The 20,817-nt window shown below is 47.7% G+C and overlaps 1 protein-coding gene across 11 annotated transcripts in view; it reads right to left on the bottom strand.

Annotated features, from left to right (window-relative positions):
- The window catches only part of CACNA1B (calcium voltage-gated channel subunit alpha1 B), a 474,760-nt gene that overhangs the window by 295,557 nt on the left and 158,386 nt on the right, over positions 1–20,817 (bottom strand). For all 11 annotated transcript variants that reach the window (XM_074973540.1, XM_074973544.1, XM_074973546.1 and 8 more), the window contains 2 exons: positions 5,198–5,289; positions 1,828–1,980 (listed from right to left, as the gene is read on the bottom strand). In XM_074973540.1, coding sequence (XP_074829641.1) covers positions 1,828–1,980; positions 5,198–5,289 — 245 coding nt within the window. The remainder of the gene's footprint in view (positions 1–1,827; positions 1,981–5,197; positions 5,290–20,817) is intronic.

Raw genomic sequence — 20,817 nt, 5'->3', positions numbered from 1 at the left:
GTTTATTACATAGTGGCAGGTAGACACGTGTTATTTTCACTGCAGGGTCCAATTTCCCATTTCCAGGACGCAACGTTTCTTATGACAGTTGCCAGGTTTTATCCTTATCCTTTATCTGGCCTTTTATTAACACGCTGTGAGGGCTTTCTCTCTCTCCAACCACAGGTGCTGCATTGCTGATCGGACTGTATGTAACGGCAGGGCTGCCCCGCGGGACTATGGAGTCAGTGCAGCAGATGGGAGGGGTCAGCGTGTAGATACTTTTCCCAGTGTTAGCACACACTGTAACATGATTATCTCGTATCCTAAGGGCCCAGCCATGTCGCCCTTACAAGACTGGTACTTAAACATCCCCGGCCACGCTCCAGGAGCCTGCATCACACTCTTCCCAAACCCCACACAATTGCTTCCCTAGCCACTTCCTTCTTAGGCCTCTCTCTTTCCTACATGCCCCACCTGGAAGACTGTGGTCATGCCATAGATTCCGCCTTCCTCTCATCTGCCATAGCCCCTCATTCGTCCCCCTCCTTCTCAGCTCTGGCCCGCTCGCACTCTACTTCCTCCTTCGTCTCTCCCTCAGCCGGGTTCTGAACCACCCCTTTGGATCTTTCTTCCTCTCTGACTGATTTTTCCATCTGTCCCTGTCTCTCCTTATTCACAGGGACTTCAACCCTCACATCGATGGCCAGTCATACCTAGCGGCCTTCCAGTTCCTCTTTCTCACCGTCTCTGGACTATCCTTCCGACTCACCTTCACGGTCATGCCCTTGGCCTGCTCTTCTCAAAGCTCTGTCCAGTTCTGACTTCCCTCTCTGTGAAGTCCTTCACCCCTGTGACCTCCTCCCAGAATTTTCATTCGTCTCTCTCTCTCTCTGACTTCTCTGCTGCTCGCCATCTGTCCCAACCCAGGCTTCATGCTATGGTGTTGTCTCTTACCCCAGCAACCTTCTAGAGATCCCACAATTAAACAGCTGCACATCAGAACCCCAATCATCTGGAAATCAAAAGTCATTGCATCCAGCCAGTGCCATGAGTGCCTGATTGCCAGTTACAATGCAAAAGTCACACACACACACACACAGGGCCTGAGCTGCCTCTGACACATGCTGGTGTAAACTGGGAGTAAATCCATCCCAGCCACAGTGCTGTAAATGAGAGGAGAATGTATCTGGTTGGCAGTGTGCATGTGTGCACCCAGGCGTTCTGCAGCATTGAGAAAGTGGGCTGGGAGGGAGAGGAGGAGTGGAAGGGGAAAAAGAAAACAAAGCAGGAGGGAGAAAGAGGTCTAATATAGAAGGCTGTTGTTTAATCATCTAGAAGAAAGCCAGAAAACACTGAAGGGAAAATAAGAATCAGAAAACTAAGTTGAATGGAAAGGAGAAATTGAAGAAGACTGAATGAACTTAGAGACAAAAACTGGAAATTGTGTTCATCATCAAATGTCACACACAAATCACCCTGGAAAAAAACAGAAACAGGCTCAGTGCACAACAGTTTAGAACAGGAAGTCAAGAGTACCGGGTCAGTCAAGCTGCAGAGATTTGTATCAGCAGAAAACTGGGCCTACTACATCCAAGTCAAACTGCAGGATGAATAAGGGAGGCAGAAGGTAATTATGCCCGCTGGAATTTTGTCAGGACACCTCTGGGTCATGGGATCATCACTAGACAAGCTCCTGGACTTTGGCTTTAAGTCTCATCACAAAAAACCTGGTGGAATTCAACCTTTCTTACATAGGTCACTTCCCTGAGAGAGGACACTAGGCCCTCAAACGGACAATGCGTGCCCTGCTGACTTACTGAGGGAACAGCAGCAGCTCAATCTCACCTGTTTCATTCGAGAAGCAGGTTTTATGAAACTTCCCCATGTAGAACTCCAGCCCAATGATGGCAAACATCACTATAGCAAAGAAGAGAAGCAGCCCGATCTGGAGCAAGGGCACCATGGCCTTCATGATGGACTTGAGGACAACCTGCAAACCTGTAGGAAGCAAGGAAATTATTGTAGTCAGTGACTGGAGGAAAAGAAGGGTTTTTTGGAAGGTAGGGGACTTTGGATTTTTAATAAAATGCTCTGGATTGGCAATGTCCAGCAATGCCTCTTCTTCTAGGTCATTGATTCAAAGCTCTCTCTGCTCAGTAAGGATTAAGGCTCCGAACCAGATCCCATCAAAATCTTCCAATTAGCATCAGTGGGAGCCAGGCCAGGTCCTAAAAGCTGTCCAGTGGCTCATGTGAAACATGTTGGTGGTCTCAAGCCAGTGCCCAGAGGATGGGTCCAAATACCAAAAAAATTAATGCCACAATTGGTGTGAATTTGGCACTCTTGTTTCCCACAGGGGCCAAGGAGCAGTGGGTCAGAGAGAGCATCATGGCAAGTCACAGTCACTGGGCGAGGGGGTGAAGTGAGAATGCTTTTCAGCCTGGTAGTTAGCACACTCGCCGGGGAGGTGGGAGACCCAACTTTAAGGCCCTGCTCCAGTGACTATAATTATCGATAAAAAGTGGAACAGCTTTAAGAGGGGAGTTTGAGAAAGCCCCATACCAGAATATCCCATCGCCAAGTCTGCAAGTTTAAATGCCTGCTCTGCATCAGACAGAGAGGGGAATTGAACCTGTGTCTCCCCCATCCCCACTGAATGCCCTAACCTGGGAGCTAAAGCTTATAAAGGGAGCCAACACCAGCACCGCCTCCTCCCCTGTCATTTTTAGGGCTCTTTTCCTTGCTCCTGACAAAAGCCTGAAAAATCAAAACAGAATTTTTGGAGAGCCAAATGAAATGTTATCGACATTACCGACGGACATAGACTTTTCCAGTTTGGTTGAAACGATTCAGCAAACTCCACACAAAGTTGCCAATCATTTCAGTCAACCCCAAGTGCATTTTTCAGTGACTAAACGATTAGTTGGAAAAACGTTGCCCTGCTTTAAGTGAGACCCACTGACAAACAAAAAGGCCTGCTGTCTCTGGGGCTTCCAATATTGGGCCTTTTCACCAGCACTCAAATTCAGTTTCAATTAAAACAGGGGAGAAAAGAGGAGACGGCAAAGAGATAAAGGTGTCTGATCATTTTATGCAGATGTGCCTAAATGCACATGCATTGCACTGTTAACCACCCGTTTAAAGCTACCTTGGCTGTGGGGCCCACACTGGGGCAAAAGGATCATCCTTGTCCCACTGCCTTGTAAAACTTAAGTGAGATCAACACAGAAGTGCACAGAAAAATGCTCACCTGGGTTGGGAAAAAATACAGACACATGGCGAGATCATATTACGACAGCATACAGCACATCTAAGGACTGTGTGTATTGCAGGGGGGAAGAATTATAAAGCTCTCAGGTGCCAAAGCAGCCTTTCAATTGTATAGCAGAGCTATAGTATGCCTTAAATCTAGGGTGTCACACTGGGCTATAGTTACCACTCGGCTCAAGGGGCGGAAGAGTTGTGGCTGGCTGTATTAAGTTGAATGTCTGTTTTCATAAGGCATAAGTGCCCATGAAGCAAAAAGTGGCAGTTTTCTCACATGTAATCATCAAAATGGGAGACTCTCTCCCACCAGATAAGCAGTTTTAGAAAGTTGACTGGGGCCCTAGAGTATTCCATGGAAGCGTGTAATGTTGTGTGGTTATAGTGAGGTGAAATTCGCCCCATGCAGAGAGCCCGCACACAGCCTCTGTGCCACGGAAGTCCCACTTACACACTCAGAATAAGGCGTACGCTGGACTTTAGTGGTGCATACTCCTTGTGCTGATCTCTTTACTCAGGGATGCCTTTATGCAATGGAGTGGGTGTGTTGTTCTCCTTTAAGAAACTCTCGTATCTGTGATTTCACCCTCCTTGTGGTTCCTATATGGGATCATGATTATTTTATTAAACTTGCTTTAGTTTTTCATATGAATTTCATGCTAGAGAAAGGTGCCTGATTTACAGCCCTGGGGAGTGGAAGCTGCTCTTTATCCACCCACAGCATGGGCAATGGCAGGACAATCCTTCCCCACACTCTCAATGCACCTCACGAGTGGGCTCGGAAGAAGGGTCAGTCAATGGCCTAGTGGATAAAGCAGTAGGCTGGGATGTAGTAGACACAAGTTCCAGTCCCAGCTCTGATTTATCAAGTGATCTTAGATAAGTCATTTCAGCTTAGTTTCCCCTCCAATACTTCATCATGTCTATTTAAATGGCCTCGTACAATCAAAAAGCACTTGTTGGTTGGTGCTTAACTGATCAAGGGCATTTCCCTATGACTATTCATTTAAAATACATATTAATAAATAAATGTCAGCTTGTCACAAGCCAAGGCACGAGCCCTTTCCTTCTGCATGGGAAATGCCTATGTAATCTGTACTCCCAAAGGGAACTGCGGTCTCAAGTTTCCAGCACAAGAAGCAGGGAAGCTCATTCCTCATCAGCTCTGCACAGCCCCTGGTGTTTTGGCTGCAAGAAACCACCTCTGGAGTAGAGCTGAAACACCAGGCTGCTGTTTGAGAGGAGGAGAAGGATGTTAATGAGTTAGTCTGGATGAACAGCTGAGCTTCATGTAAGTGCATCCCATTTAAAAGGGAAACAATTTCCTCTCACTGCCTCATGCTGCATGGAAAATGCTTCAGTTCCAAATTCAGAAAGGGAAAAATGAACAGGTATCACTAGGAGTCCTCTGCAAAGTATTTCTACAGTGCCCCTCACCAGAGCATCTGGGCAACTCAAACGATAAAAGTATCACGTTGCCTATCGTGAAAACTTGATTAGAGGTACTCTCCCTTTATCTGCCTTGCCCTTACCTGGTGTTACTTACAGGCTGAGTAACATGGGAGGCCAGAGCCACATTTGGTGTTAACTGCCCTAGCTCCAGCTAAAGATCTCTCTTGGGAATTCGAGCACTAGAGGGCCAGAAGGTTGGCAAACTTGGCATCTGGCAGTGCTTGAAGATCAAGTCCCAGAGTGAAGATATCTCAAGAACCAAATCTGTGAAGTTCCCATCCTGGGGCCTAGTAGGGAGCACTTTGCACACCCTTTGCATAGGTGTAAAAGCTGACACACAACACAGAGCAATGGAAAATCAGGACCGCAGGCGTGGAAAGCAAGGGCACCCCAGTGCGATAGGAAGCAGAGGGAAGATTATATAGATCAGAGGACACAGACCCCAAAGGCCAGGGGGCCTCTCTGACAATGATGTTGCAATGGTTCTCATTACACTCACTTGGAATTCCTGACACCAACTTCAAAGGTCTCAATACCCGAACAGCTCGCAGGGTCCGTAGGTCAAAATCAGTCCCAGCGGTGGCTAGAATCCTGATTTAAGACAAAAAGGGGCAGGGGTAGGGAAAGGCGAGAAAGAGAGAGAGAGAGAAATTGAATTAAATGTGAGTTTTTCAAAATACAAATAAATGAAGCATGATAACAAATTCAGGCCACCTAGGACTTCACAGTGGTCATTACACTGCATTCAGTAGCCAGTGAAAACATACAATGCATATCTGCCTGCTCCTGAGTTACATATCCCTGCTACTCGAGCTAAAGGAAAATCTTCATTAGCTCTCTGCAATATAGAGCCTATGACACACAGTTGAGCAGTTCTGATTCCATCCAGCAGAGTAGAATGTCCCATGTACACAGACACACAAATACTTTTTTTGTTTTATCTGATTTTGATGTTTTCCACTTAATCTTGAACAATTTTACCTCCTTCAGTTACATGAGTTCAAAATTATTAACTTAGCCTTCTGGAGTCGCCTGCCTTGCTCTTTAGGAGATTGCTGAGCCACCCCACAAGATCCTGAGTGTGGGGAGGAATTCACATAGCACACAACCTTGAATTTTGAAAATTTCCAAGTATGAAAAATTTCAACCACCTCCATAATTGTTTGGATCAATTGGAGACTAGAGGAATTATGAAAAAAAATTCTAAATTTCCTCACCCACTCCCCATCCCACCAAAAATCCCTTCCAAATTCAGAATGTTGATGACATTTTGAAATTTGCTCAGTACTCACAGTTGGGGTCATATTTTCAAGAGCTCGGCTCCTATCGTGCACCTAATATGAAATGTGCATGTAATATGGCTCTTTTGAAAACTGGCCCCCAGTGTCCAGAAAGCTGCAGGTCAATTACATCTTCAGCTGATGTCTATCTCTACCTACTGCACTAACTCCAGATGGAACCAACTACAGAGTTGGTTGAAATTTTTCAAATTCTGAAATTTTCAGTTGAATTTCAAAATTCAGTGACAGGTTTCAGAGTAACAGCCGTGTTAGTCTGTATTCGCAAAAAGAAAAGGAGTACTTGTGGCACCTTAGAGACTAACCAATTTATTTGAGCATAAGCTTTCGTGAGCTACAGCTCACTTCATCGCATGCATACTGTGGAAAGTATAGAAGATCTTTTTATACACACAAAGCATGAAAAAATGGGTGTTTACCACTACAAAAGGTTTTCTCTCCCCCCACCCCACTCTCCTGCTGGTAATAGCTTATCTAAAGTGATCACTCTCCTTACAATGTGTATGATAATCAAGCTGGGCCATTTCCAGCACAAATCCAGGTTTTCTCCCCCCCAGCAGGAGAGTGGGTTTGTGTGGGGAGAGGGGGAAAAAACCTGGATTTGTGCTGGAAATGGCCCAGCTTGATTATCATACACATTGTAAGGAGAGTGATCACTTTAGATAAGCTATTACCAGCAGGAGAGTGGGGTGGGGGGAGAGAAAACCTTTTGTAGTGGTAAACACCCATTTTTTCATGCTTTGTGTGTATAAAAAGATCTTCTATACTTTCCACAGTATGTGTCCGATGAAGTGAGCTGTAGCTCATGAAAGCTTATGCTCAAATAAATTGGTTAGTCTCTAAGGTGCCACAAGTACTCCTTTTCTTTTTGAAAATTCAGTGAGGGATGAAAATGTTCCAAGAAAATTTCATTGCCCCCCTTTTTTCCTACCCAAGGTCTTATTGGGGAATGGGGCAGTTGGCCAGCCTCCAACTAAAGAAAGATGGCTCCTTTTTCCATTTCCCAGTGAGATGATAGGGGAACACATCCCTCTGTCACATCATAAATTAGCCCCTAACAAGGCTATAGTGTGAGACACTTTATTAGAGACTCCATAATGCTGATGGTTTCTTTGAACTAAAGCAGTTCCTGTACACAACAGTGTACAGTGTTTACTCTATGCATGTGTAAACGTAAGTTTGGTCCAAAACACCCTACTTTAGAGAAAGGAAAACAACAAGAAAAAAAAAAGTAAAGTCTCCGTGAGAGAGCATGGTGTGAGTATCTACCCTGTAACAGTCTGCAATAACTCTGAGAACAAAATGGCTGCCATCTTGGCAGGCAGACAATTCATAGACACTAAAAGGCATCACACACAGACAACGAAAAGGCATCACAGTTTCAGGCTATCCTGAGTGCACCACATTTCACTCCAGCAGCAAGAGAAGAAAAGAGGGCATAGGATCCAAAAGGCATCAGGAATGTAATCTTCCCGGAGCAAGGAAATTGGAACCCCTGGTTTCCAGCCAACTTAGACACTCAGTGTCCCCTCAATGACAAGAGTAATTACTGCAGCTCTTCCTTTGGGGTTTCGACAATGAAAATGTTAAGATCTGGGGAAGGAAGATCCCCTGTAACACATGTCAACTACAGAAAACAGCTCAGAAGGGAAAAGCACCTCACCTACTCCCTATTGATCGCTCCCTTTAAAGTCATTGTAAGCAACATCCGTTAAGTTTTGATAGGATCGTTGTGTGGCTATTTTAACAGAAGGAACAAAAAAGAAGGTGCAGATGAACTAGCCCTGCCAATGGAGTCTACAAGAGCCAACGTTTTTGTCATAGATATTTTGGTCAGAAGGGACCATTATGATCATCTAGTCTGACCTCCTGCACAACGCAGGCCACAGAATTTCACCCACCCACTCCTGCGAAAAACCTCTCACCTATGTCTGAGCTATTGAAGTCCTCAAATCGTGGTTTAAAGACTTCAAGGATCAGAGAATCCTCCAGCAAGTGACCCGTGCCCCATGCTACAGAGGAAGGCGAAAAACTTCCAGGGCCTCTTCCAAGCTGCCCTGGAGGAAAATTCCTTCCCGACCCAAACATGGCGATCAGCTAAACCCTGAGCATATGGGCAAGAGTCACCAGCCAGATACTACAGAAAATTCTTTCCTGGGTAACTCAGATCCCACCCTATCTAATATCCCATCACAGGCCATGGGGCCTATTTACCATGAATATTTAATTACCAAAACCATGTTATCCCGTTGCACAGACCCAGGCCATTTTTAGCCATTCTTGCCTCCTGCCCATGCAGCCATCACTGCTGCCATTGTCTCCTTCCCAGATGGAAAAAATATCCTCGTGCACAGAGGTCAGTAAAGCCGTCTGGCCCAATGTCCTGCAGATGTGCTCATGATGTGTTCATGCGCTACCCTTTGCCACTGGAGAGCTGGGTTCAAATCCTGCCTTAGGAAAGCAATTAAGGGGGGGAGGGAATTCTTGACAATGCAACTCTCTGCCTAGTGAGCTACACAGGCCTCAAATATTAAAGGGACTCAAAGCTAGGCTCAAGCAGGAGAGGTTCCTACGCAACCAAAGAGTTGACGAGACAGCCCAGGACGTTATTTCCAACAACCCTCGTCTACGGTTCTGTTGAAAGCGAGGCTCATTTTAGTCCATCCCTGGACACGTGCCCAGATCACAAACCCGCTAAGCAATGAAGCACAATTTACACTCTGTCCAAAGGACTTGGCTAGCAGAGGTTGTCGCAAGTAGGCATTAAGATGAATTACCAAAGCTGTGAGAGATTCCAGCAGTTGTAATAGCATAGTGGATGCTTTAGGTCGGGGAAAGCTGTAAAAAAGCCTGAGACAGGAATAATCAAGGGTTTGGCAGACCAGGACTGGGGCCTTGTCTATACCAGAAAGCGGTTGCTGGTATGGCTAGATTGGCTAACCCTCCTGGTGTAGATGCAGCTGCTACAGGCAAAAGAGTGCTTTTGTCAGTATAGCTTATACAAGTTCCCCAAACGAAACAAGCTAAACCAACACAGGGACTTTTCTGCTGTGTAACTGTCTACAGTACGGCGTTTGCTGGCACAGTTATGTCAGCAAAATCACACCCCCACTTGACAAAGCTATGCCTGCGGAAGTTTTCAGTGTAGCCCCGGCATGCAATACACCGGGGAGCCCAGGACTCAAGGAGCAGGAGGTGCTAAAGTCAGGATCCGAGTGCCTTGGCAAAGCAGGGTGAGAGCCCCGTCCGGGCCTAGCAGGGGCTGAACGAAGTGAGCTGGGAGCACCAAGCCACATTACAGCTGTCTCTAGCCAGTATGACTAGCCATACATCTTCCCAAGCACCAACGAACTGGAGCAACCAGAAAAGAATGAGAACATATTGTGAGGGGCTGTCATTCGACCCAAGCTCCCGAAGATCATTTAAACCAATAGCTATCTCATTCAGAGACATCGAATCTGAAGCTTTCATGCTCACTCTGCCAGTTGCCTTTTCCTCCCCTCCCCCACCATGCCAGTGCTCACATGTCAAACCTTTGCAGCCCGGCAGCGCCACGCACTTCAAGCCTTAAACGTCTGCCTTGGCTGTGCCTGCGGCCTCCCGTGGCTTTCACGTGGATTCATGTCGCCCTGACCCAGGCCCTTTCCTGACTGCTACAGGCGGAGAGGAGGAGCCCCTGTGCTCTCACAGTTTGCTTTCAAACTTATTGGAGAGAGACTGGGAGTGGATGCAGGAGAGTCAATTAGTGCCACGGTGCCAATAAGTGCCCCAGTGACAGCGCCGGCTGTCTCGCTGCTCAGAGGCGGCTCTTCATTCCCCTGACATGTTCTTAAGAGGTTTGAAGTTAATAAAAACTCCCTAATTTACAGCTACCCCCGCTTCCTGCGCCCCCTTTAGTCAAGGATCTCAGCCACTCGCCTCCCCTGTGTTGTTAATAACCATTTGCCCTACCCCAGTGTGTGACAATACAATTCCTGTAAGGCACTTTTCCGAATATTCTGCAATAACGTCATTTCTCCCACATAATTGCATGATAATATACAGCTCCTGTATGGCCAGTTCTGCCGCTGTGCTGTTTTGCTGTTCTACATGGAGAATAATACCAATCCTCAATGAAGGGAAGGATGTAATTAACTGAAGGCTTCTGCTAACTTCATAAAATTCACATAAGGGCTGTCTTTCTCCCCCGCGCTCCCCCCCACCCCCCGCCCCATTCCCTGAACTCAAGCTGTAAACCCTCAGAACCCATTGTGGGCTGTGCTGGAGCAAGAAGGATTATTAAAAATGGGGGAGAAAGGGAGAGATCAAACGAGCCAGATGACAAGCATGACTTGAAAATACTGCGGAAGCTTTCCTGTCTGCACGCGTAACAAGTGAGAACAAAGAGCAAGTAACTGAAGAGCCAGAGCTGGAGGAGGAAATTGACAGTGAGAATAAAAATAGAGGGAAAGAAGTTTAAGAGGTGACTTAGCAACAAGGGAAAAAATTGGGGCTGTACCTTTTCATGCTTCTTGATGAGTTATAAGGACATCTTGATGATTTGTAGATTTGGGGTGGGTGGTTTCTGCTTGATTTTTGCTTTAGAAATAGTAGGTCTTGACTTCCCCGCTGGAGGACTCTGTGGAGGACTGCGAAACCAGTGGGATTGGAAGGGACTGGAAGCTGAGCAGTTGTGTCAGGAAGGGACTTTTACACAAGTGTGATGATTAGAGACTGACAATGAAGCTACAGCACAAAGTCTTGCTGAAACGATACGGACTCTGCTTTCCAGAGAGAAACCTCATTTTATTGAGAGGCACGTGTGGCAACAGATTTACCCCCACAGCTGTGTGCTAGGCTGCATGTTCCCCCTCACTGCGGCTCCTGCAGAATGTTGGAGCTTTTTGGAACTACCTGAGTAGATCAAGAACTGCTCGAGTCAAGAAAAACCCTTGGGATCCGCAATTATACCAGACCATCTAGCGCAAAAGCCTGTCTCTGACAGTGGCCTGCCAGTACCAGCTACTTCAGAGGAACATGCAACAGACCCATGCAGTGATGGGACAACCTTCCCCCAGGAAAGGCTCCTCCCTCTCAACCCCAGTAGTCAGAGGTTGACTTATGCCCTGAGCATGAGATCTGCATTCCTTCCAAAGCTATTTTATTTTTAAAATATTTCCTATTGAATCCTGGATATTCTTATTATCCATATAAATGTCTAATGCTCTTGAAAAATCCCACTACACTCTTGACTGGAATAGCATCTTGTTGCAGTGAGTTCTGCTGTCCAATAGTGAATTGTGTGAGCAGGCTGAGTGAGAGACCAGACTCTTTTCTCATGAGCCAATGTAGGCTTGTAACAAAGGTGTCCAAAGATTAAAATGGAGTGCATTATTCCCCCACTGCCCAATAGCATTGCACTATGTTATCCCATTGTACTATCACTTGGCTAAACTAAACTTCCCATCTTATGTCCCTCCATGAAAGTGCTCTCTGGCCAATTTCTGTCCTCAGAGACCAAGGCCCATTTATGAGAAATACGTGACATCTTCTGTTCCAGTGGTCCCTGGGATAATATGTAAAAAAGCTTATTCCTCTGGTTATAAAATGATGCAAAGGGGAAAAAGGAAAAACTCAGGGTAAATAATTGTCTGTTTTCATTTCCGGGGGACTCAGTATTTTTACTGTACTAGTACAGCGAGAGACACATTGTCACCTGATGCCAGGGATTTCATGGAGACATGATTGTGAATCTTCTTACTGAAACGCTGATCAAAGACAGTCACAAGAAAAGGCCAGAAAATTTATTCAAACTGAGCCTCTGGATCTGTAAAGCCTGAGGCAAGGAGGGTTGGAAAAAGCTAACCCTCTTCTTCAGAACAGCTGCTATCTTGCGTTCATCCTGGCTTTCAAGCCTTTTAGCAGATTTAGTTCATCTTTTCCACATGATCCCGGGAGGAACGGATGACAAAGGCTTTCTGCTCTCTCTCCATAGGTGGATGGAGGAGAGGAAAAAGGGAACTGAACACAGGGAGACTTTCTGACTTAAGTGCCAGGAATAATGATCCTAGATAAGGAGCTTTCTGTGGATGCCTCTGCTTAAATGACACTGTGGGTCCTGCTTCAGCAGAGAATAATCACTGAGGCTCAGAGTTAGAGGAACACCAAACTGCAGATGATTTGGCCTGTTTTTTTCAGCCTAAACCCCAGTCGCCGTTCATAATGAGATAAGTTGCAATGGAGGGGACCACGAAGAGATCTCTGCATGAGAATTATAACTAGAGTTGTGAGAAATTCAGCAGCTTTAGTCTAGAAGTGTGTGTGTGTGTGTGTGTGTGTGGAGGGGCGGGGGGCGGGAGAGTCATGTCAAACAGCAGCTGAAACCACTGAGATTGGTAAATAACCACAGCATCACCCCTCTTCAGAGCACCGTCAGATGTCAGGGCCTTGCAGCTCAGTTTCCCATCAGAGGAGAAATCAGTGGCATAGATGCAGGGTATTTTTTTTTTAACGTAACTGGTTTATTTACGCTATATACACCACTCCTAGAACAGAGGTGAGCCCAAATGGTCTGTAGAAAAACCCCTCTTTCAGCGACCGCAGCCCAGACACCAGTATCCAGTTCCCAGGGAGCATCTCCGGCTCAAGAATTGACTCAAGGTAGAGAGATTAAGGCAGAGAGACAGCTCTCTTGATGCTTGCCACAGCTTCCCTGAGAAGAAACTCCATCACAAACCTAATCAACAAGACAGCAGTTTTTCAAAGACTGTATGATGCTCACACAATAAGAAAAAGAACTTTTAAGATTATGTGTAATAGCCCCATGTGGTGACACCTGTCCTAATAAATACCAATAATCTCCATGCGGCATTTTCTTCTTGGTCTCAGATCTCTTTTCAAAGATAGGTATGCGTATTATCCCCATATTATTTGTGGGGAAATGGAATATAGCGACTTGCCCAAGACCTTATAACAAAACAGTAGTAGAACCAAGTTTTGGACCCAGACTTTCTAGACCCATACCAAGTCATCTAAGCCCCAGAGACCTCCATCTCCTGCTTGGACACTGAAATCAATGCAATATCACAGAGTTCCACAATTCTTCTGCTACAGCTGGTTGAATAGTAAGTGTTTGGCACATGCAGGCCACTTTGTTGGTCTATGACTCATTTGCAAGTCACGCCTGACTGCTGTCAGTTGTATTCGTTCTTCGCAAGAACTGGCTGACTAGCTTGGATAACGAATTTCCAGACTCTAAGTGGTTCACGACCCATTCATTGTATCTATTCGCTCTTCAATACCAGCCTCAATTGTCCAGTTCGGTACTTCTACCCCAAGCATCTTCACGCTTTCTCCCATGTTGCCCCTTCTGCTTGGAAAAGCCGTTTTGTGCACATCTGTAAAGTCACCACCCTGACCCTCCTTGGAACTCACCTCTGCCATAATACATACAGGAAACCGAAACCTGACAGCAGCTAGGCAGATGGTAAGTTGCGTTTACTGCTCCTGATAGGCTATGTGCATCATTAGTCTATCATTTTTTGTCACCCTCTGTCCCCTACCCCGACCTGCTTGTTTGTTTCATCCACCAGTTATGTCTTGTCTTCTCCACTTAGACTGTAAGCTCTGAAATAGGCACTGTCATTTATTCATGCTGGTACACAGCTGAGCATAAAGGGGCCTCGGCCAGTGATTAATTATTATTACTGATCAAATGTAGGACCGGTTGAAATCTTTTCATTCCAAAACAAATTTTTAAATGAAAAACAGCCTGTTTTTAACAAGAAAATGTTTCTTGCAATATTTTCCGATTTTTCTAGGAAACTCTCCCGCACCCTTCCAAAAAATATAATCAGTTTTTGCAAACTGGTTTGTAGTTTTTCATGAAAACTTTTTTTTTTTTTAAATCAGCAGAAGTTGTAGAAAAAAAAAGAAATATTTTTGTTTTTTTCCTAACCTTTTCACGGAAAGTATTTACAATTTTCCAACCAGCTCTCATCACATGGCACTGCTTCCGCTCCCTGATTGGACAACTGAACAGAAGCATAGTGAGTAGCACTTTTCTGATACAAGTTGATGAGACTTTCAGGGTTTGTGAATACCAGCAGCTGGCTGAATTTGAGTGTAATCAACCGTCTAGCCCCACAAACAGCAGAGTTTGGAATTAGAGATCTTTATTCGGAAACACAGAGCAGCTCCAGCATCTACCCCACACCATAAATCGCTCTAAGCTCACTCCAACCTCAGCCCCGTGGCAGCAGACTCCTGAACGGTTCCACTCACGTGCTGCATCAGAACTTTTCAGGGGAATCTGCCCGATTTCAAGCAAGACCAAGTGATTGTCACTTGCTTTCTCATTTTGATATGAAAGTTTAGCACATGTTTCCACAGAACGAGCAGCTCTCAATGGGAAATATCAAGAGGAAGGGCATGTATGCACCTATGCACTAGTCATTTGTGCGAGAGCGCGATACCCACCTACTCCAGAAAAGCCTGGCAAACTCGCCTTTCAGGGCGCCCTGAAAGTCAATGAGAATCTGATGCTCGTGAAAAGGAAGAATTCATACTACTCATTTGACCTAGGCATAACATGCGGCGAGGTGCTATGCAAGGGTTACTGCACACACGGTCCGATTCTCATCTCACATCATACACTATTACATGAGTATAATCCCATTGGCTTCAGTGCAGTTACTTCTGCTTTATGACATTGGGACAAAGTCAGGTCTACAGCCTTGCTACTTCACCTCAGTGCTGACCTGGAACAATTTCTGCTACTCCCGACTTAGAAACACCAGAACTGCCATTCTAGTCCATCAAACCATTTATCCTGTTTCCAGTAGTGGCGTATTCCTGATGCTTCCGAGGAAGACGAAAGCCTTCCAAAATGCAGCTGAACCAACATGCAAAGTGACTCTTCCCCAGGGGGTGTAGCAATTCTTGCCTTCCCGATCCCTGCAGTGACCCAGTGATGTTCCCAAGAGCAAGATCATCACCCCAATCACAATACATGTAGACACAAATATATTTAACTCCTGTTATCCCACACTTGGACCTTACTTGAGAAGAGACTGCTGAGTCATACACCACCTCTGCCACCAAATCCTGGCGGATTCACTGGTGGATGTGGACTAACAGGATATTGGATGAGATCAAACTATTTTTCCCCCACTTGTGACCCAAGAACAGATCCAAAGGCAGGTCAGTGGTGGTGAAAGGCAAGTGCATGAGCTCTTGAACTGGATGTCAGGATGCTGGCAGTGGTTTTGCTCACATCTGCAAGGCTGGCTTGCCTCCAAACTCGAACGACCACTATGGCATCGCTGTCAGTCTCTCTCTCCCCCTTACATTCTTGTTCTCCCAGCTATGTCACAGATTTCCAGGACAGCACTGACTGCACCATCTGGAAAGATGCCCTCTTCTAGTCAATTTGATTTCATGGAGTGTGAGCTTTATCTTGGCTGCTGAAGGCAAGCAGCTGACACCAAATTCGGGCAGACAAATAGATTAGGAATGCTAATCACTACCGTATAAGTTATAGCATGGCCAGTTTAACATGGAGTCCTCTAACCCACAGATGAGAGACTTATCACAGAATCATAGAATATCAGGGCTGTGATACATGTGAGCACCCAGCTTGCCTGCTCTTTGTTGGACGGCTGACACAAAGTAATCCAATCATCCAGCCAGACTTCTGCACAGTGCTTTTCTAGCCATTCCTTCCTCTGCCGGCCCAAAGAGCCTTAGCTCTAATTTTATTTAACCCCTGTCCATGGCAATGCTAGTTCAGAGCCATTGCCAAGCAGGACAACAACAATTTGCCCCCACCAACATGGGATTACAATATTATATAGAAGGTGTGAAACAGCTCCCCAAAACTTATTAGCTTCATGACTAAGCCTGCTAGCCCACATGAAAAATAACTCTGCGGCCAGCCCCCCAAAACCCACCCTACGACCAAAGCCACCCCAATGCGATTTAAAGGTAGATAACCGTTAGCACTCTTTGTTGGTATTTATTATTTGCATGACACTAGCACCTCAATGCCCCAATCGAGGTCAGAGAGACAGTCCCTGCTCTAAGTTTACAAATGAAATAGACAAAGGATGGGCAGAGAGAAGCACAGAGAAAGCAAAGTGACGAAGGGAAACAGAAGCATTCAGGGGAAGGAGCTGTTCTGCTCCCTGACCCCAGCCACCCCACTCGCTCCAAGTTCCTACACATCCTGGGTGGGTTTCTCAAGCCCTGGTTATATATATTAAACACCAGGCATCAGTACAAAGATACTTGGCCTCGATATTCAACGTAAACCTCTCTCCTCATTCCATCATTAATCTGCATCAGCAAATAAAATGCAGAGACACATTCTTGGAGGCACAGAAGCAGGGCAGAAAGTCACCCATGGCATACTTCAATCCCTATGGGCTGATCTCTAGGAATTAACGGAGCTCATCTGACCTGGGGACCCCATGAAAATCCCAGGCTGGTGTTTGGCACCTTCCTGAAATAAGCCACAACGACTGCCCCACAAAAGGAACAGTCACAATGTAGCGACATCAGGCTTCAAAATCCCAAAAGGAGCTACCGAAAGCCAATCTCCTGAGCATGATTTCTGGATCAGATTTTCCTCCTTGGGGGGGCGGGGGACCCCCACACACCCTCCCATTCTTATAATGAGAGCCAGAAGAATCGTGAGCCATGCTATTTTCAAATCCAGCTGAGCTTTTGCAGGGTGTGCAGAGAGCCAGGGGACAGGGCTGCTCCCCAGGAGCAGGGGCACATGTTGGTGCAATCATGTGTCTTGTGATCTTGCCTTGTTTGACGCTAGGTAAGACAGGACTAATAGCCAGAACCCACAAAACAGCAAAGGGGACTTTTCCTCCCACTGAACATGAAGCAAGCTGGCAGAGAAGCTTGGCCGGCCACGTTTTCCTGACTTTGCATTGGGAAAACAAGCACCATCCTGCATTTGGATCTAGCCAGAAAGTAGGTCACCCTCCACCTCGCTACATTAGCATTGCAAAGGGAGACACAGCAGTTTGTTCCTGGGGTATGTGAGGGGAGAGAAGTGAGGGGCCATGGCCCCAGAGAGCCGCTGTCACACATCTCAAGTTCCACCCCAGACCCAGTTACGGATCCCTGGATCCCTGGTGGAACCTCATGCATGCAGCACAGTTGCAGGTCCTCACCTCAGCCTTGAGGGGTTGCCTCTCCCATTACTGGAAAGAGGGTGGATGTGGAACCAGCTAGCAGAGGGCACGTGTACACTGGGGGTGGGGGAGGGAAAGGTGTGTTCTTCACTCGATTAAGACAGAGAAGACCCAGGAACTTGACTCCTGAGGGTCCAAGTTTATTAATACCAAAGTCGCAAGCGAAACTCAGAGTCCCCAAATGAAGTGGACACAGTCCAACTCCCTTCCCTGCTTTTAGCAGGCCACTCCTAGGCCTACCTGGCTGGAGTCATTCCCCTGGCATCTCAAACTCTCCTGCAGCCGTCTACATTCTGCTGCAGCTACCTCTCTGGCTCTTTGTAGAGACCAGCTACCTTCTATCATGCCTCATCACAAAGCCATTAATGAGGCAGGCGTAGGGTTGCCAACTTTCTAATAGCAGAAAATGGAACATCCATGCCCCGCCCCTGCCCCACCCCTTCTCTGAGACCCCGCCCCCTACTCACTCCATCTCCCCTCCCTCCGTCACTCGCTCTCCCACACCCTTGCTCACTCGCTCATTTTCACTGGGCCGGGGCAGAGGGTTGGGGTGCAGGAGGGGCTGAGGACTCTGGCTGGGGGCTGGACTCTGGCTGAGGACTCTGGCTGGGTGGGGCCAGGTTTTAGGGGTTTGGGGTGCAAGACGGGGCTCTGGGTTGGGGGTTGAGGTGCAGGGAAGGAGGGCTCTGGCTGGGGGTGCGGGCTGTGGGGTGGGTCTGGGGATGAGGGGTTTGATATGCAGGAGGGGGCTCCGAACTGGGGCTGCGGGGTTCGAAGTGTGGGAAGGGGCTCTGGGCTGAGGCAGGGGATTGGGGTATGAGAGGGGGTACAGGCACTGGGCTGGGGTGCTGGTTTCAGGGTGGGGCCACAAATGAGGGGTTTAGGGTGTGGGAGGGGGCTCTGGGGTGTGGGAGGGGGCTGGGGCATGGAGTCTGGGAGGGAGTTTGGGTGTGGGAGGGGGCTCAGGGCTGGGGCAAGGGGTTGAAGCACGGGAGGGGGTACGAGCACCAGGAGGGTGTTTGGGTGTGGGACTGAGGCAGGAGGTTGGGGTACAGGAGGGGATGAGGGGTGTGGCCTCTGGGCAGCTCCCGGGAAGCGGTCGGTATATCCCTGTGACCCCTAGGCGCAGGGGCAGCCAGGTGGCTCTGCGCACTGCTCCCACCCACAGGCACTGCCCCCGCACCTCCCATTGGCTGCGGTTTTCCCCCATAGCCACCCCTCTGCCTAGAGCCAGAGGGACATGCCAGCCACTTCCCGAGAGCCGCGCAGAGCCAGGTAGGGAGCCTGCCTTAGCCCCACTGCGCTGCCAACCATACTTTTAACAGCCCGGTCAGCAGTGCTGACCTGAGCCAGCAGGGTCCCTTTTCGACCGGGCATTCCAGTCGAAAACTGGACTCCTGGCAACCCTAGGCACTGGTAGACTGGGCCTGCTACCTCTTAAAGAGTCCAGTCCAACCTGTGACCGGTATCTAGGGATGGTGGTCATGTAGATCAAAGCCCGCGGGTGCTGTGCTTCTCTCAAGCATGAGGCCTGTCTGATCTTTCACCCCAAGTGTTCTGTCAGGAACGAGAGTCCCCTAAGAATCTAGCTGGTGATCTTAGTTCAGGCATGTGGCATGAACCTAACAAGACTACAAGGATCCTACTATATGGCAAACCTGCCAACAGCAGGCCTTTGTGAGGGTCTCCTGGGGGAGAAGGGGTAAAAATGACGAATAGGTCATCTCTTTTAGAAGAGGAGGAAGGAGCGGAGGTTCCTCTCTTTAGAGCTTAGCAGGGTGGTTGATCTTCAGGTGTTCATCTCCTGGAGTCTTTTCTGCGGCAAGACCGGACTGGCTCTACATCCCACCACTAGGAACCACTCCTCCCCTCTCCAGCCTGCCTTCCTGATATGCCCCGTCTTCCCTCCTGGCCAGGCCCTGCCCTCTCCCTCAGGCTGGGACACTGCCGGGAAGAAGGCTGGAGGAACTGAGGCAGGAAGCAAGGATGGAGCAGGTGAGGGGATGGAAACGTGGCTTGCTGACCTTGTTTCTGTTTCCAGCAGTAACTGAAGAGAGCCCTCCCAGACCAATTCTCAGTCTGCTGATCCCAACAAGGCCCACTGGTAACCAGATCTCAGAGGGGAGATTGCAACCAGTGAAAGCACTGAGCAAGCAGACAGGCCCATAGGTTCCCACTGCATCTTGTGTTCAAATCTGTCAGATTAAAGCAGCAGTTCTCAAACTGTGGGTCCGGACCCCAAAGTGGGTCATGACCCCATTTTAATGGGGTCGCCGGGACTGGCCTAGACTTGCTGAGGCCTGGGGCCAAAGCCCAAGCCCCACCGCCCATGGCCAGAGCCTGAGGGCTTCGCCTGGGCTGTGGGGCTCTGGTTACAAGCCCTCTGCCTGGGACTGAAGCCCTTGGGCTTCGGCTTTGGCCCCAGCCCCCTGCCCAGGGTGGTGGGGCTCGGGCTTCGCTTTGGCCCCACCACCCAGGGCAGCTGGGCTCGGGCAGGCTCAGGCTTCATTCCCCCTTCCTGGGGTTGTGTAATAATTATTGTTGTCAGAAGGGGGTCGCGGGGCAATGAAGTTTGCGGACCCCTGGATTAAAGGGCCCAAAGCACAATCATTACTTTTCTGTCCTGCACCATCTGTGGAAGAAGCCTCCTGCACAGAGATTCGGCACTGCTAACCTCCAAGCCTTTGAAAACCATGAGTCAGGCCCAAAAAATCATGAGATATTTTAAATGACAATATTTGGCCTCTGAGCCTTTAGGGTACACTCAGATCCTGTCAGCTTTTCTCTACAACCCTGCCAGCTAGAAACTGTTTAAATGAAAGCAGAAATTCTCCTCTAATCACATGACTCCAGGAGCTAGGCCTTCACAAACAGCACTAGACATCACTAGACTCACAATAAAATTGTGAGAATTGGCAACACTGGGACTCATCCCATGTCTATTAACGCTCACCGCTGTGTAACTCTCATAACAGTGTGAGAACAGGAGAGAGTGGATGTGTTTTTTTTGCCAGAGTCATTTCAGCAACCGTGTAATGTTGTTCTAAAGAAGAGACAGTTTGCCAAGATATCTACAATATTGTGTATTCCCTCCATCTGCTTCTACTAAATAAATTCAGGGCCTTATCGGCTATAATGAATGGAAGTTGGCAATTATTGTATAGCCATCCGGACAGTGCTTTAAACCCAGCGCAAGCAGGGCTGCTGACATGAGGAAGACAGAATCAATCTGACACCAGAACAAGGAATTGTGACTTGTTTGGGGTTTTTTTTTTTTTTTTTTAAAAGGTCGTTCATCCACTTCAGCTCCTAGCAGGCGCATTCTCGGAGGGATAGTTCATGCTGGTGACAACCCCATTGTTCTGGGCGCTGTACAAACACAGAACAAGCGATGACGTGATGGGTACGAAGCTGGTGCCCCATCCATTCTAGTGCTCTCACCGGTGGGGCTGTCCCAGTCTTGTGCATTGAGTGGAGCGATCCCCAGAAACGTTAGTGTCAATTGGGCCTTTTTGGGGGCACCAGGGAGTCATCTGCAACATGCAGGAGGACAGTGGTTTTCAGCAGCCTGATGGGAAACAGCAGCACCTCTGCTGAATGCTAGATGTTCCTTCCTCTCACAGAACGAGCTC

This window comes from Natator depressus, chromosome 16 (assembly GCF_965152275.1).
Source record: "Natator depressus isolate rNatDep1 chromosome 16, rNatDep2.hap1, whole genome shotgun sequence".
Taxonomy (NCBI): Eukaryota; Metazoa; Chordata; order Testudines; family Cheloniidae; genus Natator; species Natator depressus.
This window is presented reverse-complemented; position numbering and strand designations above follow the sequence as displayed.